We start from the raw sequence: 16642 nt of genomic DNA on the forward strand, positions 1-16642 counted from the left end.
GTGTGTGTGTGAGTGAGAGAGAGAGAGAGAGAGAGAGAGAGAGAGAGAGAGAGAGAGAGAGAGAACAGGAGGATCTGTGGGACGTGCTGGCTAGCTTTCTAGTTAGGTAGCTTCCTTGCAGTGAGCTATTGTGTCTCAGAAAACAAGGTGGAGAGCAGTTGGAGAGGACACCTGATACCGCTCTCTGGCTCCCACAGACACATTCACACATGCTGGTGCACCTGTGCAACACCCATGTTCAGTACTAACATCTCTCTCAGAGTTTCGAGCATTAAAGAAAACTCAGGCAGGTAAAAACACTGAGGTTGTCACTGAAGTTGGGTTGCTTTTAGCAGTTGGTGGCAAAGTATCTGAGCACCCCAGAGGCTCAGAGCATGGAAATCACAGCTCCTAGACCTTCCTGCGGATGAGAATCTCCCTGTCCCCACTGACGGGAGGTGCGCCAGCTCCTGTGGGAAGCCTTTGCTCTGCTCAGGACCCCGACTTCCTGTGTGGGTGGTTCCTGCTCTAGTCTGTGCTTGCTGGAAGGATTTGGCTGACCTCCTAACCCTGGCAGGGATGTTGTACCCAGAAGCCAGGTATCCAGCCCCCAAAGGCTTGGTCCTCTGTATCAGCTAAGGGGAGCCACTCATTGCTTCAGGGATATCCAGCGCTCCCCTCTTAAGGAAACAGGCCATCTGGACCTGTCTTCTGCTTCCTGTTTGAGCATTTTCTTCTGGCTTGTACTACTTGGCCGCCTTCTGTAGCTTAAGTAATTCCTAGCCTCGTCTTGCCTGGCTTCTTGAGAGGAACATGAATAGATCTGTTAGGATCACAGTCTTCTGAAAAGTAAGCAGTGGCCATTGGTGAGGTTACATAAACTTGGATTTAGTGTCCCAGTGGGGACCTGGCGAGTTGCAGAGGGCTGGAGTCCTGTGACCATCACGTTGAGGGCCAACTCGCAAAGCTGGCTTAGGCATGGACTGCTATTTGTAGCCTTCTTTTGCATCCTTGCAGACTGGAGCTCTCTGTTGGTGTAGGTGAGCATCCTTTGTCTTTCAGGAAAGGCCTCCTGACCAGTGTGCACAACTTGAGGCATACCAGTTGTTCAGCTTTGAACACAACCTGCTTATTCATGTCTTTGGGAACCACGGGCACTTGGCAAATGGAAGCTAATTGTACCAGACTCAAATAAGATCAAAACAAAAGTACCTGTCAAAAGTGGGGGTGCATGTGCTCCGTGGATGATCTGGGAGACCTTCTCAAGGAATGGCTCTGCTGTCACGGGCTGCATGTGGCTAGGGTTCAGGTGTCATCAGTGGAACCCAGAAGCTGTGACTGGTACCTGCCCTCCGCATGGCATTCAAAAGTGTTAGACTTAAGTTGAGGGATTCTCTTGATTTCTGTGCCCATTTCTGTTTGGTACCTTTGACCAGTATCTCTGTGGGGCTGGCCGGTGTGGTGAGTGGGTGGGGAAGGGGACAAAATGCCTGACCTTTGCTGTTTCTGCTGGCCTTGTCTTCCTGTCGTTACTACCGTGATGCATGGAAGGCTGTGATGTACTTACCAAATCAGGATATGGGTAATCACTCTGGCTAACTCCTTTCCGCCATGGAGTCTAGATCCAATTTCGAGTGTAGAAGTGCATTGAACAGCACCATGTTAATTGAATGGGACATTCGTATCTTACATACTGTGTTTCTAGCTCATGTGTATGACTGTGTTTCACTTCCTTCCTTCCCTCTTTCCCTCTTGTCTTCCCTCCTGAGAGAGTTTTAGATGCCACACCATTACCATGGAGGGTACAAGTCATATCTGTGGCTCCCTTTGCATAAAATTAGGTTGTGACTAATGTGAACATATATGTGGGTCAAGGCATGTGGATGAAACAAGTCCTCTGTCCTCTGCCTTTCTAAGGCTTGTGATGCAGTGCATTGGAGTTGGGCTTCTGAATGACTCTTTGCTTTTCATAGTTAATGTTGGAGCTTTTTATGATGTTGAATTTTGTTTTTTTTTTAATACTGCCTGTACCATCTCCTCACAGCTAACTTCTTATTAAAGAGAATTTTTACATTGAAGGAAGATGCATGTATATGTGGATAATACATAGTGAGCTCATTTGGAAGGAGGCACCTCTCAGCCACTCGGAGAGGTACTGGGGTGGCATGTGCTGACTTAGGCTACTGACCATCTTTGGGGTCAGTTGACAAAGGTGTAGCCCACCTGCTTGTTTTTTTAAGGTTTATTTTTATTTTATGTGTATAGTGGTGTTTTGCCAGAATATATGTGTGTACTGTGTATGTTCAGTACTCATGGAGGGCAGCAGAGGGCATTGGATCTCCTGGAACTGGAGTTTCAGATGGTTGTGAGCTGCCATGAGGTTATTGGGAACCAAATCTGAGTCTTCTGAAAGAGCAGCAAGTATTCTTAACCCACTGAGTCACCTCTACAGTGCAGACCATGTATTTTTTTGAAAGGCATGTTTCAAAAATAAACTCAGAGACAACCTCTCCTGTGCATGTGTGTGATTCACAACTTGAAATGGTCAGATAGGTTTACAGTGGAAGTCTCTTTCCAACTCTTCTCCAGCAAGACAGACAGTGCTACCAAAAACTAAAGATGTAAAAAAAATCCTCCAATGACAGCATTGGAAATAGCTAAAGGTGGCTGGGCAGGCGGCTGGGCAGGTGCATGGGAAGGCGGATGGGCATGGGAAGAGGGCAGGGGAACAAGAAGAGAGGTACCGTCCCCAGCCCTGATGTCATTCTGGCATTATCCTTTGTGTGACTTCACTGATGTGCCTTTCCTCTTGGGGTGCCTCTGGGACTCCTCAGCCTTCTCTGCCTTAAAGGCATGCTTGATGGCTTCTGGGCCCTTGTGCCAGGGCAGAAGTCTGGTAAGTTGACTGTGCTCCATTTTAGGTGAGGCCTGGTGTGATCTGCTTCTGTTGTATCTTGAATGCTAGCCATTGTTTGCGGTAGGCTGGAAGATTCCTGAAGAGTCCAGAACTTAAGCAAATGACCTCTCTAGATGCCCTGGGATCCTGGAGTTAATCCCTTCCCGAGGAGGAGCTAGGGGTAGGGTCAGCCTCTCTGTCCCTGGAAGGGACTTGTTTGGTCGGGGAGTTCTATGGCATTAAGAGATGACCTCCAGTGTTAGAGAATGCTAAGGACTTTCTTAGACTCTAAAATCACGCCTCCAGCCTTAGTTTAGATTGAAACCAGGGATGGCAAATATTTAGATTAACTTTTTTTTAAACTTGTTTTATATTGACGTCACCCCAGTTTCGGTCCTTTGATCTGGGGTTCGCAGTGATTCTGCTTTGTTCCCAGCCTCCCTCCTGTAGAGCGTGCTTGTTCCTCTTTTGTGTAGCCAGGTTCGGTTTTTCTGCGTAGGTCTTGCATTAAGTGTTCATCCTTTCTGAGTCCTTGGTACTTCTTAATGTAGTAGTGCAAGGTTCCCCGCGGTGCAGCGGGAAGTCAGTGGTTCAGATCCCCGCAGTGTCGGTTCCCATCTGGTTTACTGAGGAGGCCGGCTAGGCTTCCATCCGATTCCAAAGTGGTCTTTGCTGCCAAGGCAGACTGATGCTCACGCATTATACAACCTCTCAGAGGGCTTGACACAGTAAGGGTGGGTGAGGGGCTGGCTATATGCAGTGGGGTGGGAGGATTCTGCGGGTAGCTAGAGGTGCTCCTTAGTCCCTGCCCTCATCTCAGCCACACGGTGCAGAGGGTGGGGCTCCCGTAGCTACTTATCTGTGTAGGAGCCGATCCACAGTTTAATAAGCGCGTTGCTGTTTAGACTCATGTTCTCCAGCGCCCACGTGGGTTCACTTGCTCTCGCTGTCCGTTCTACATTTCACCCATTGTTAAACTTCTTGAATTTGAAGGAAGGCGACATCTCAGCACTGGCCCTGAGAGCAGGACGCAGTCATACAGGCTCTGTGGCTTTAGCTGTCCCCATAGACACACAGAAATATCTGGGGGATGGTTTCATTTTGCAGAATTTGCTTTAAGTTCCTGTGAGAGTACAGGTAACTAGCTTTGACTGTACTTCAACTATACCTCACTGCTTCTCCCCCTGTAAGTAGTGACCTCATAAGGACTTCCACACTGAATGTGGTGTCATGAAAACTATGGCAATGACCAAAAATTAATTAAAAATAAAATGTGCAATGAACCTGAAGAGTTTCTGGCAGAGCTCTTCCATGTTGGATTCTGTGGCTTCACTGCACCCTTGATTAGAACCCCCCCCCCCCAACAATGCTTTGCCTGGTACCTGCTGCTATCCCAGGCAGTACTGGTGAATGCTGCTTGGGACCCCTGGCTCAGATGGCGACTGTTATGTTATGTTATGTTATGGATTGTGCACTCTGACTGTACATACGAGCGTTCTGCTGGGCAGAAGACAACGATGTGATTATGGGAGGGGCCTTATTCATTCTTCATCATGTAAATATTAAATTAATGTATCTTTGGATTGCAGCATTAGAATTCTTTGTCTTAAAAATTGCTATTTGAGTCGCTGACGAGTTTCAGGGAAAAAATCAAGTGAATTTTGCCTTGAAATTGGGGCAGAACTTCCAATAACTTCTGAAATGACTATACTTAAGTGATTTGGTAGTATGTATGTGTGTGTGTGTGTGTGTGTGTGTATGTATTCATGCAAATCAGAGTTATCAGCAATGATGATTACAAAAATCAAAGTATTTAATAAACTCTGAAAAGTGTTGAAGATGTTCTTTATAGTGTCAGATATTCAGCCAAGATTTAATTCTTCATGCAAAACTAAACGAAATTCATCTCTTTAGTATACAGATTTGCTTTCCCGTCACTAAATGGAAAGATGATATGCTTAGAAGAATTGTTTGAAGCTTCCTTATGATTCACTATATTATAAAGTAAATGTTTGACTTGTGTATCCTTTTCTATATATCTACATACACAAGGTTGCAGGTTAAAAAATGGGGTTGCAAGTGGGAAAAATTTCAGAGGCCTTGTACTAGCCCCATGTCTTGGGGCTAGCCGATAAGTTCTGGAAGTACGGAGTTTGTGAGGGAGAAAATGGATTGTTAGAATCATCGTTCTGATTCAGGATTTCAGGACTTGGGGTGTTGTCTAGGCCCTTGCCAGGCTTTTGTGGGTTTTTTTTTGTTTGTTTGTTTGTTTGTTTTTTTTTGAGACAGGGTCCTGGCTAGCCTGGAGCTTGCTGTGTAGATCAGGCTGGTCTCCAACTTTTCTGTGATGCTTCAACTTCCCGTGTGCTGGGATTAGAGGTGGTGGGTGTACTGCCCAAAGCAGACTTCTTGCCAGTTTTGTGTTTTAAGCTATGAGACCTTAGGCAAGTGCTATCCCATATCTGACCCTCTGTTTCTTCTCCTGTGAAGTAGCATTTGCCCCATAGAGATTCCACATGATTGAAAGTCTTTGGAGCTGTGGTCTGCACTCTGAATGCTGTGGCTCTCCTATCCACGGTCTAATCATGTCTGTTAATATTTGTGCAGCCGAGTAAGTGGGGTTGAGATCGTAAGCTACTCAGATCGTCGGTACTGGCTTTCCCACGGAATGCTTTTGTAAGATTTCACTTTGCTATGAAGTCAGATGTAAAAGAACTGGTGTTTGAGGGCCTCTGGACATGGAGGACCTTTCTGTCTCCAGTAGCGTGAACCCAGAGAATCATGGATGGATGCGGGTAGAGAAAGCTGTCGAGTTGTGAGACTGAGACCCACAAAGAACACAGGATTTTCCAGATCAGCAAACTGAGGCTGAGACAGGTGGAGTATCCTGTTCATTGTCACAGAGGTGCACGTAGAAAAACCTCTTCAGCACAGTGAATGGGTAGCCATCTCAGTCAGTTTTCTAGACTTTAAATAATTGCTCTTGGACACTGTGATTGGAGTGGCAGCTGATCGAATGTGTGTTGGGGAGGGGTCTCCTTCCTGTCGCCTGTTGGTGGCTGTGCAGGAAACCCGGACTTCTGACTGCACACCCGTGCACAAGCAGGAGATGTTGGGAGATGCTATCCAGGCCCTTGCAATGCTTGCTTCCTTATGGCCTTAATTGGCCGAAGCTGTGTTGGAATTGGTTACAGGGGCCGCTTGTCTGGCATCTCTGGTTCCTGCTGTCTCTTTCTCATTATTTTTGAAGCCCTCTGGCTACGCCCGGTGGCCTCTAGGAATGCCATTTCTGTTCTGTTCAGTCTCAGCTTCCCCGACCAGTTGGAAATACAAGTATACTTTGGAAACAGTAGAAAATTGCTTTTGGCGTTTTAGGTTGACTCACCCTTCCTTACTCTTGCATATTTTCAGACACTTTTCCTTCACATCTTCTTTTGTAATCTGCTCAGCAGGCTCTTGGCCAAACAGACACACAGTGAGCCCTTAGAGAACTGTGAATTAGCTTAAGCTGGCCAGGCCTAGGGGAAGAAAAACCCCAAACAATATTGACAGAAGCTGGTCTTTGTTGGGCAGTATTTGTTTGTGGAAGGGATCACCTTCGAAGGCAGGGCTGAGAAGGGCCTGTTTGACTTGCTCCAGGGCACTACAGGTTCTCAAGGTGAGGTGATAGCTTACTCTTGGAGACACAGCAAGGCTGTGAGGTCCCCCAGACTATGGTTTGGATAGAGTGGGCCATGACTTGAGAGTTGGGAGAAAGGAGATTGGGAACAGAGTGGCAGTCCTTCATTTGGAAAACTGCTTTATCGTTGACAAAAATGGGTGACAGTTTTCAAAACACCCCCGATTTCTTGCTGTCCTGATTGGAACCCAAACTTTGGAAGTTTGCAAGCCTTTAAAACTGAGTTGTGGCCGGGCGGTGGTGGCACACGCCTTTAATCCCAGCACTCGGGAGGCAGAGGCAGGCGGATCTTTGTGAGTTCGAGGCCAGCCTGGTCTACAGAGTGAGATCCAGGAAAGGCGCAAAGTTACACAGAGAAACCCTGTCTCAAACAACAACAACAACAACAACAACAACAACAAAACCAAAAAAAACCAAACAACAAAACTGAGTTGTGAAGTAGTAGATGAGAAGATGAGAGAGCAGGCTAGCATTCAGCATTTTAGCAGGAAGACGACTTTGTTGATGCAGACACCTGAGGGGAACAGGAAGCCTGAAGGCACAGGTGGGCTCTGACGGGGTCAATCCCGGCACTACTACTTTCTCAGGAAGTGTGCTTTGGAACTTCCCTAGCCTTCCTGTGTCTCAGTTTCCCAATCTGGAGCTTGTGGATCACGGCCTCCTGCACGATGTTGGTAAACTTAGGATTATTGCGCAGTCATTCAGTGCTTACTGTGATGTGGGCCCAGGGTTGCCTGGCGTCGAAGTGGTATCGATTGTAGGTAGGAGGAGTGGTCAGCCAGGCTTTCTGCACCCCTGCAGCCATCTCCCCGTCAGCTGTTCTCTCCCTGGCCATAGCTCTACCCCAGTTGCTGTCATCCTCCTGCTGGGCCTTGCAGCCTGCCCTGTGTACCTCTGGTGGTCAGCATGCATGGAAGGATGGAGAGCGCTCGCCCCAGCACGTGCGCCCTTGCGCATGCTTTCCACCAGCTTCTCCCATTCCTCAGTCCCGCCCCGCTGAGCCTGCTCCGCCCCCTTTCCTAATACACGCTGTCGCTTCTTATGTAATAGAAAAATAGAGGATGTCATCCACCTGCTTCCTTGGCTCCTTCCACCTACCTCAGGAACGCCCGGGAAGAAATAGCTCTTCCTGTTTAAGTGTTGGGGCGTTTCCTCCGCGTGGCCGTCACCTCAGGTTCAACACTCCGTCGTTCTTCCCCTTTCCTTTAGTGCGTTAAGAAGTGCCGCTGGGGTTTGAGTAGGTCCCTAACGTCCCCGTGTTGGGGAAGGTGGGCCTCTTGGCGTGGGAGGGGAGTCCTTGTGTGTGGATGGAAGGCTAGTCTGTGCCACTTCTTGCTGCCCCCGAGACCCATTCGTTATGGTGTAGAGCACTGATTAATGAGGGCCGCCTCGGGCTCGCTTTCCTGCACTTGAACCCCTCCAGAGTCACGGGAGACTTGCCAAGTTCTTGGACTTGCTGCGTCCAGAACCTGGAGCTAAAGTAAGCGTATTTTTCCTACAAATAACCCGATTTTAGGTTCTGTGGTGCTTCTAGTGATCCAGGCACCGGACATCACTTCGGTTTCTTGTACCGAAAAAGAAAAACCTTCAGAGAAGACTTTCTTCCCTTTGCCTCCAGTGTGACTCCCCTCCCGCTGCGCTTGCTCACCTTGCAAACCGGGCCCGCTCCTCACCTGGGGACCTGCTGTCCACCTTACCTTGGTCCCTTGCCACTGCTGTCCAAGGCCACCAAAGACCTCCTGTGCTTTGCTGTTTCTTCTGTTGTCTTATCTTTCCTCAATTGATTCTAGTTTAGGTTTTATTCCCTTTATCTATATGTTTATTTATTTTTAGTTTTTCAGATAAGGGTGTCTCTGTGGAGCTGTGACTGTCCTGGAACTCTCTCTGTAGACCAGGCTGGCCTTGAACTCAGAGATCCACCGAGGGCTGGGATTAAAGGTGTACACCGCCATGCTTGACTTTGTTCTAGGATTTACAAAGAATGTTTACTTCAAGAAACTATCAAGAAATAGGGAGTAAAATCCAGCAAGAGAGAAGTTAAAAGATTTCGCGCCAGTTCCCAAATTAGAAATGAAAGGTTTCTTGTGTGTGTGATCTGATCTGATATCTGTGGTCCTGAAAGGTCTCTTCTAACCATTTTTTTTTAATGTGCTCTCCCTCTCTCCCCTCCTTCCTCTGTAAGAATGCCTAACGTGTGTTCTTCCTCCCAACAAACTAATTGCACAGTGTAGTATTGTCAGGACTTACTTATTTTACATAATCGGGACTTTATACCCTCTGTACAGCAACCATTCGTATTCCCCTCCCCCAGCCCTGTCTGCTTTCTCTTTCTAGGGCTCTGGCCACAGAAGTCCCTGCGTAGCCACGGTTTTGCTCTTTGTGGTTTTAGTTACCCATGATCAGCTGCGGTCCAAACATATTAAATGGAAAATTACAGAAATGAAACATTCGTACCTGTTCAATTGTGTATCTTCTGCTTAGTGCCCTGAAACCTGGAGCCATCCTGCTCCTTCCTGCTCCTTCCTGCTCTTTCCAGCTTGGGACCTGAATCATCCCTTTGTCCAGAGTTCCATGCTGCTGGCTGCCAACCTGTTAGTAGCCATCTCGGTCATCAGACCAACCAACTGTACTGCAGTCCTTGTTTGCAGGTGATCTTTATTTATTTAGTATAATGTCCCCAAAGTGCAAGGAGGACACTGGGAATTTTTACGTGCTAAAGAGAAGTCATAAAAGGGCTTCTTTTGCCTGAAAAGTTGAAAGTAGAGTATGAAAAGATTAGGGGACATGTCTTAGTCACTGTTCTATCTATGAAGAAACACCTCGACCACGGCAATTCTTATAAGAGCATTTAATTGGGGGCTGGCTTATAGTTTCAGAGGTTTAGTCCGTTATCATCATGGTGGAAAGCATGGTAGCATGCATGGCGCTGGAGCAACAGCTTGGAGCTTTACATCCAGATCTACAGACAGGGAGAGAAAGACACTGGGCCAGGCATGGGCCTTGAAATGTCAGAGCCCACCCCCAGCGACACACTTTCTCCAACAAAGCCACACCTTCTAAGTCTTTCAAACAGTTCCACTCCCTAGTGACCAAGCATTCAAATATATGAGCTTATGGAGGTGTGTGTTCTCATTCAAACTGCCACAGGGAGCATTCATGCAAATTTTATCCTCAGTTTTAAAGTCACACTGCATCACCACAGGTATGCACATATAGGAAAGAACATAGTAGATGGGGGCTGGGTACTCCTGGTGGTTCTAGGCATCCTCTGGGGGATCCCTGCAGATAAGTGGGGACTGCATATTTTAGACATTTCATATAAGTGATGTCATATTGGTGAAATTATTAAGGCCACTCCACGTAGTTAAAAGAGAGGTTTATTTTGTGGGGTAACTTACAAATGAAGGGATAGGTTGTAGGGTCTAGCAAAGGTATGGCGCAGTCTGGTGGTATTCTCTGGAGAACTCTGCTCGGTCTACCTCCTGCGTCCAGCGTTCCAGAACCAAGCTCGAGAGCCCTCCTCTCGATCTTGGGTCTTCTGCTTCCTCCCTCAGCCCCGCCTTGTGGGCGTGACCATTACCGAAGCCTCAATGGGGGTTGGAACTTCCAGGCCAATGCTGGGATGACTACCCACTACAATGTCATGTGATATTTGTCCTTCTGTGACTGACTTAGTGTAGCATCCTCAGGCTCAGCTATGCTGTCATCTAGGGACAGTCCCCCTCTTTTAAAAGAGTGGAGGGGTGGCCCATTCGCTCCCCTTGTCCATCAAAAAGCATTTATGTTTCTTCCTCCCAGAACTTTCATGACCATGGGAAGCACAGATAGAGACCCTCAAGGTCATTACTTAAAATTCTTTTGGATGTAAACAGAGTTGTAAGATTTTTTGCTCATAGACCAGGCTGGCCTTGAATTCAGAGATCCACATGCCTCTGTCTCCCAAGTGCTGGGATTAAAGGCGTGTGCCACCATTTAACTGCTACCAAATTAAAATGGTAGTTGTATTTTTATTTTTTTTTTTTTTTTTTTTTTTTTTTTTTGAGGAACCTCTGTAATTTTTTTTTCTTTCATTTTTGTCCTGCTTTAGTTTCCCTGGAGCACTTGCCACTCACAGCACCTAGAAAGTTCTTCCACCCGATCCCAGCATGGGACCATGGTTTCTTTGGCCAAGCTCTTCAGGGAGCAGACTCAGTGGCTCGGTATTGTCTCCTGCCCACAGCTTCTAGGTCTGAGTTTTCTTGGCCCGTTTTGTGCCAGCATCGCTATACCACAGGCTAGGCAGTTTGCAAACCATAGGCATTTATTTGGTTTCCAGGAATTGAGGAACGTGGTGTTGACATCTGGTGAGGGCCTTCGTGCTGCTGCTTTATGTGGCAGAAGGGTAAGGAGTGAAGGAGCATGCTTGAGAGAGAAGTTGGAGGCCACATGTGCCCTCTCATCAGGAACCCGAGATAACTAACCTGCTCTTGGATAACTAAGTCATGGTAACTAATCCACTCCTGGATAACTAACCTACTCTGGGATAACCAACTCTCGTGATAACCAGCCCATTCCCAGGATAAGAGCACTCATACATTAGATGGAACCCCGTGGCCTAGCCCTTTCTTTAGCACCTACTTCTCAGTATTGTTACAGTGGCAGCTAAACGTCAGGGCGATAGTCAAGCCTGTAGCACCCGTGAGAACTCCACAGGGACTCGAGAGGTGCCCTAACAAGACTTCATCCATGGCACCAAACAGTCACCTTCCCCGATGATTCCCCATCTCGGGTGCCATCTGTGTCTCGTTCCATGCCCAGCTGTGGACCAGGCTGGCCTCGAACTCACAGGGATCTGCCTGGCTCTGCCTCCCAAGTGCTGGGATTAAAGGCATGCACCTACTGCTCGGCTTTTTTTGGGGGGGAGCTTTTTAAAATAACATTTTAAACTTACTTTTTGAAAATTTCATAAATTCTGATCACCATTACCTCTCTAGACAATTTATCAGTTAGTTGACAGATAACCCTATATATACCAGTTACATGCTTTCAGCAGCATTCACTCCTATTTTCTGTTAGTTAATAGTTACTGTGCTCTCTAAAAGTTCTTCTTCATAGAATTGTTTAGGTAGATCGCAGTGGATTCTCCAGCCAATACTTTTTTTTTTTTTTGTTAATGCTTCCTTGAAATCTGAAAGCTCCATAACTTTCTGTGGTGATGGACTGACTGTTCATTATCTGAGTTGCCCAGGAGGACAGCAAACAGTCACGTGACTGGTACACACCCAAGATGCAGCTAATGCATCCAAGGAGCTGAAGTTTTAAGGTCGTTTACCTTAAATTCACATTTAAGTTGCTCCACATGGCTGGTGGCTACTTTTCCAGGTATGCAGGTCAGTCATGACCACTAACCATCTTTAATAATGCTTACTTACCTTCTGAGCTTCACATGTTAATGTAGTTAATTCTCTTTGTGACTTCCTGGGGTAGAGCTTCTGCTTGCTGTTGCTACATAACAAATTACCTCAAAGCTTAGTGTCTTAAAACACTGATTGGTGTAAGGATCTACAGTCTGGGCTGTGGACAGCTCATCTTTGCTACATGCAACATCTCAGCATCCCTTGGCTACAGGATCCACCTCCGAGCCAGCTTGTTTACTGGGGCAAGTTGATGCCTGTTACTGGTCTTTCTTTCTTTCTTTTCTTTTTTTCTTTTTTTAAACCAATAGAAAGTTTTTATTAATTGGCCAGCAACTACATTGCACATTCAGGATCCCAGTGTAGCTCAGAACCTTTCTCACAGTGAGCTTTTAAACACAAAAAACACATCCTGGGTTGACATAACTAAGTTAGCAGAAGCAGTTAGCCAGAAGCAGAACTACAGAACCAAACAGCAAATTTAGTATATTTATGGACTTTCCCAGAACTATGTATGGACTTTGATGGATTAGGTCTTTGTTCCTTTGTTTGTACCTGCTGGGCTCCTCATAGGCCTGAATGGTACTTCCATCATGGCGTCAGTTGTGATAAGGTCTGGGAGCCAGATACAGGCATGTGGTGCACATTCAAACATGCCTGCTGCTAATCTTTCTATGTGGACAGGTTGGGCTTCTGTACAGCCAGTGGCTGAGTGCCAAGAGCAAATGCCTAAAGATACAGGAAGTAGGAGGTCAGTTCCTTAAGGCCTGGGGTCTAGACAGTGACAGTGCGCCAACTCCCAACCAATTCTGTGTCAGAAGTGAGAATTTTAAGGAGAGGAGATAGAGGGTGGCTGCCCCTGTCGGTGAGAGCGGCATCTAAAAACATCATTGAGGCTGCAGTCAGTACTTTGCTTGTTTTGAGACAGGCTCTCTTTGGCTTTGGGCTTAAGTCCTTCTGTCCCAGTCTTCTCAGTGCTGGGATTACAGGTGTGTGCCACCCTGCCCCGGCTCAGCTGCGGTCACTGATTGCATTTTACAGATGAGGAAACCAAGCATTGAACATTGACATTTTGCTCACGAAAGATATGTCTCCTAAGTGGCTGAGCTGCTCCATCTTCCAGACAGCCTGAGATTTTTTGTTTGTTTGTGACAGGGTTTCTCTGTGTAGCTTTACGCCTTTCCTGGATCTCACTCTGTAGACCAGGCTGGCCTTGAACTCACAGAGATCCACCTGCCTCTGCCTCCCGAGTGCTGGGATTAAAGGCGTGCGCCACCACCGCCCGGCAGCCTGAGCTTTTAACTTCAGTGCTTTTTGTATCTCTAGAATTGCACGGCTCACAAATTTAGATGCCTAACATCTGCAGCTCTTTCATTGTACAGTAATTGAGATTAAGGAAAAGGTTCTTGTTTGCAAATCACACATCCCTGTCCAGGCAGAGAGGTTACCAGATGTCACGTGGACAGTGAAGACGGTCTCGGCCACCGGATTCAGGATTCAGAGACGCTGTTGGACGCCAGTTCTGAGCCCCGCTGCTCTCTAACCTGCTTCCCAACTGCTAACTGATCTTCACCTTCTGACTGAAATGGGCAGTGACGGGGGTGGGGTGGGGTGCTGTTTTGTCCTCAGATGCCCCTGGGACATGAAGTGAATGTGTGGTAGGAGGAAGAAAGGGAAGGAGGGAGGAGCAAGCAAAGCAGGCAGCCAACCAACCTGGCTTACTCAGAACTATAAAGAAGTTAAATAAACGTTTCTGGTCTTGGACATGTCTATGCATATGTCCTAGATCTTGCTCTTTAGCCCAGGCTGGCCTCGAACTCACAGAGATCCGCCTGCCTCTGCCTCCTGAGTGCTGAGATTAAAGGCGTGCGCCACCACTGTCCGGCACATATATAGAGATCTGCATTGCTTAGTGATAGGAATACATTCTAAGAAATACTTCATCGGACAGCAGTACACTTACCTAAACTTAGATGGTGCAGCCTGTCACTGACATGATATAGTCTGTTGACCCCAGGCTATGAACCTATACCACATATCACCCCACCGAATCCTTTAGACAGTGGTATCCATGTGTCTAACTACAAAAGGTATTTAAAAATTTTGTAATAATCAACGAGGTCTCTATTATATGTGCAATGCATTCTTAGGAAAAGTCAGGTGCAGTTTGCGTGTGTGTGCGCGCGCGCATTTGAAAAATAAGAAAAGCAATATGCTATCTCAAATTCTAGACATTGCCTGATAAAGTAATGAATGCAACCATTTACAAACCGAAGAAACTGGCTGTTTCCTTTACTACTCAAAGGTAATGGATATTTCCATGTGAGAAAGAAGCTGCCCTTTGTTTCTTGGGCTCCGGTTTGCACAATTATGCTTCACTTCGATACTGTTGACTGCTGTTATGGCCGCTGCTCATGTTTTACCGAGTGACTGCAGTCACACACCACTCGTTCTTCTTACCAACATGTTCTCGAGAATGCTGTCTTTCTGACTTGGACTTGGGGGTTTCTTTGGCAGGGTGGGTGACACTCTATGTAGGAAGCTTCATTTCTGTCACATCAGAGTCCGAGCTGAGACTTCATTCCAGCTAAATGCTGCATCGTCCTTGGCTTTGCACCCACCTCACCTCCTCCTCCTCCTCCTCCTCTCATTTGCCACCTATTCAAGCTCCGCTCTGTTACTGGTGGCATCCTGAATTCCCATAATCTTTTAGGCACCCCAACGCAGGTAAAATTGACCTTGGCTTTAACTCAGAAAAGAATTTCAAGCCGAGCTGGTGTGAAGCAGAGGCAGAGTTTATTAGAAGAACTTTTACACAGATTTTAAAGCAGGAGAGGTGCTCAGAAGAAAGTAACATAGAGGAGAGTATGGGCGTGGGCCTCTGTAGACCGCCTGGGTGGGTTTTGAAACTATTATCTTCAGAGAGTGGCGTGGACAGAGTTACAATTAATAAGGAGAAACTGTAGATCATTGGATACCAGAAGATAAGCAGACTCACTGTGTAGAGTTCAGTCTTGTTGGAGATCCCCAGAAAATAGGGGGGTCATGAGGACTAGGGTCATATACCTTCAGGCCCCAAGTCTGATTCTTGGTTATTTCAAGTTAAAATTATTCATCCACCCATCCATCTATCCAACCCCCCACCTGCCCATCCACCCATCGTCTATCACTGCACTCATCATCCATCCATCCATCCACCCATCTGTCCATCCGTCCGTCTATCCATCCGTCCGTCCATAGGTCAGCAGCCCACACAATGTTAGTTATGCTGTAGCTCTTGCTTCTCATCTAGGGAGAGGCTTCAGTCAGCCTCTGGAGTGAAGAGGCAGGCTCCTTTCCTCTCCGTGTTCTCATGGTTTTCCCCGTGTGTCCCACCGATTTTCTCTGCAATCTGCTTTCTCTCTTTCCTAGGCACTTGTCATGGTGGGGTGCCCAGGCTTTCTCTGTCTTCCTTTCCAGAGTCCACATGGCTCTTGCACTGTGTGCCCTTCCGGGCGGCCTCTGGGAGAAGTCCATGTGATAGATAGAAAAGCAAACTTCGTTTTTCCAAACCACAGCTTCCTTTTTCTTGTGAATGGGTCCTAATGCTGTTGTCTCTCAGCACACATAAATTCCTTCCACGTGACCTGGTCTGGATGCCTACCTTGATGCTACCTGCCCAGTTCCCGCATGGGAGCGGGCTAGTGTCCTCGTCCCTCCTGCCCCGGCTCCCAGCAGCAGCTCTCCACACAGCAGGCACACAGAACAAATTATTTAGATCAATGAATGACCAGGCGCCTGGGCTTCTGTTCTTATGTCTGGCCAGAAATCTGAGGCCACCCCTGGTTTTCTCCCTCTTCTTTATACCCTAACCATCTTCGTTCACTAAATCCCTCTGTAACGTGTTATAGTCTCTCTGACGTGGTGTGGTGCACTTGCGTCCCTGGAAAGTGCTGGCCAAGAGGGTAAACATTTGCCACGGCAGAAATACTTGTGGGTGTTTGACCCGCAATAATTGGTTTCATAAGAAACAGAGACATTTGGTGGTTAGATCATTGTTCTTTGTCAGAGTGCTGCTAAAAGGTGGAGCTGGGCATTCACCCCGTGTCTCGAGTCCTCACACCATAACTACTAAGTACTGTGCTGTACTACCCTTAACATGCGCATGCATATTCTGTGAGCGGCACTCTACTAAAGTCCTGTGCCTTCTCCGTCCTGTTACAGAGACTTCGTAGTTCAGGTGGTTTTGGACTGCTTCAGCCCTAGCCAGTGATGTCACCTCTTGTTCCCGTGCAGCAGGCCCCCAGACCTGGGTGTAGCTTGCAGCTTTTGGAGTACACGATGAATGGAAATGGAAATGTTTCCAGAGGGTCATCGCAAACATCTGACATAACCATATGTGTCCCTCTTTGCAGACAACACTGGCAGTCACACGTTACACTCCCGAGCAGAGACGACTCCATCCTCACCCACCAACAACGCTGGGAATGGACACCCGGAATATATCGCATATGTGCTTGTCCCCGTGTTCTTCATCATGGGTCTCCTTGGTGTCCTCATCTGCCACTTGCTTAAGAAGAAAGGCTATCGGTGTACGACAGAGGCCGAACAGGAAGTTGAAGAGGAAAAAGTAGAGAAGATAGGTAAGTAACTTCTGCTTTTTTTTTTTTTTTTTCAAATGGGTCAAGGAACTGATACTAAATAAAAAACTTCATT

General features: G+C 47.1%; 1 protein-coding gene across 2 annotated transcripts in view; it reads left to right on the forward strand.

Moving 5' to 3' along the window:
- The window catches only part of Rell1 (RELT like 1), a 66334-nt gene that overhangs the window by 17193 nt on the left and 32499 nt on the right, over positions 1-16642 (forward strand). For both annotated transcript variants that reach the window (XM_036200853.1, XM_036200854.1), the window contains exon 2: positions 16342-16569. In XM_036200853.1, coding sequence (XP_036056746.1) covers positions 16342-16569 — 228 coding nt within the window. The remainder of the gene's footprint in view (positions 1-16341; positions 16570-16642) is intronic.

This window comes from Onychomys torridus, chromosome 10 (genome assembly GCF_903995425.1).
Source record: "Onychomys torridus chromosome 10, mOncTor1.1, whole genome shotgun sequence".
In the NCBI taxonomy this organism is placed as follows: Eukaryota; Metazoa; Chordata; class Mammalia; order Rodentia; family Cricetidae; genus Onychomys; species Onychomys torridus.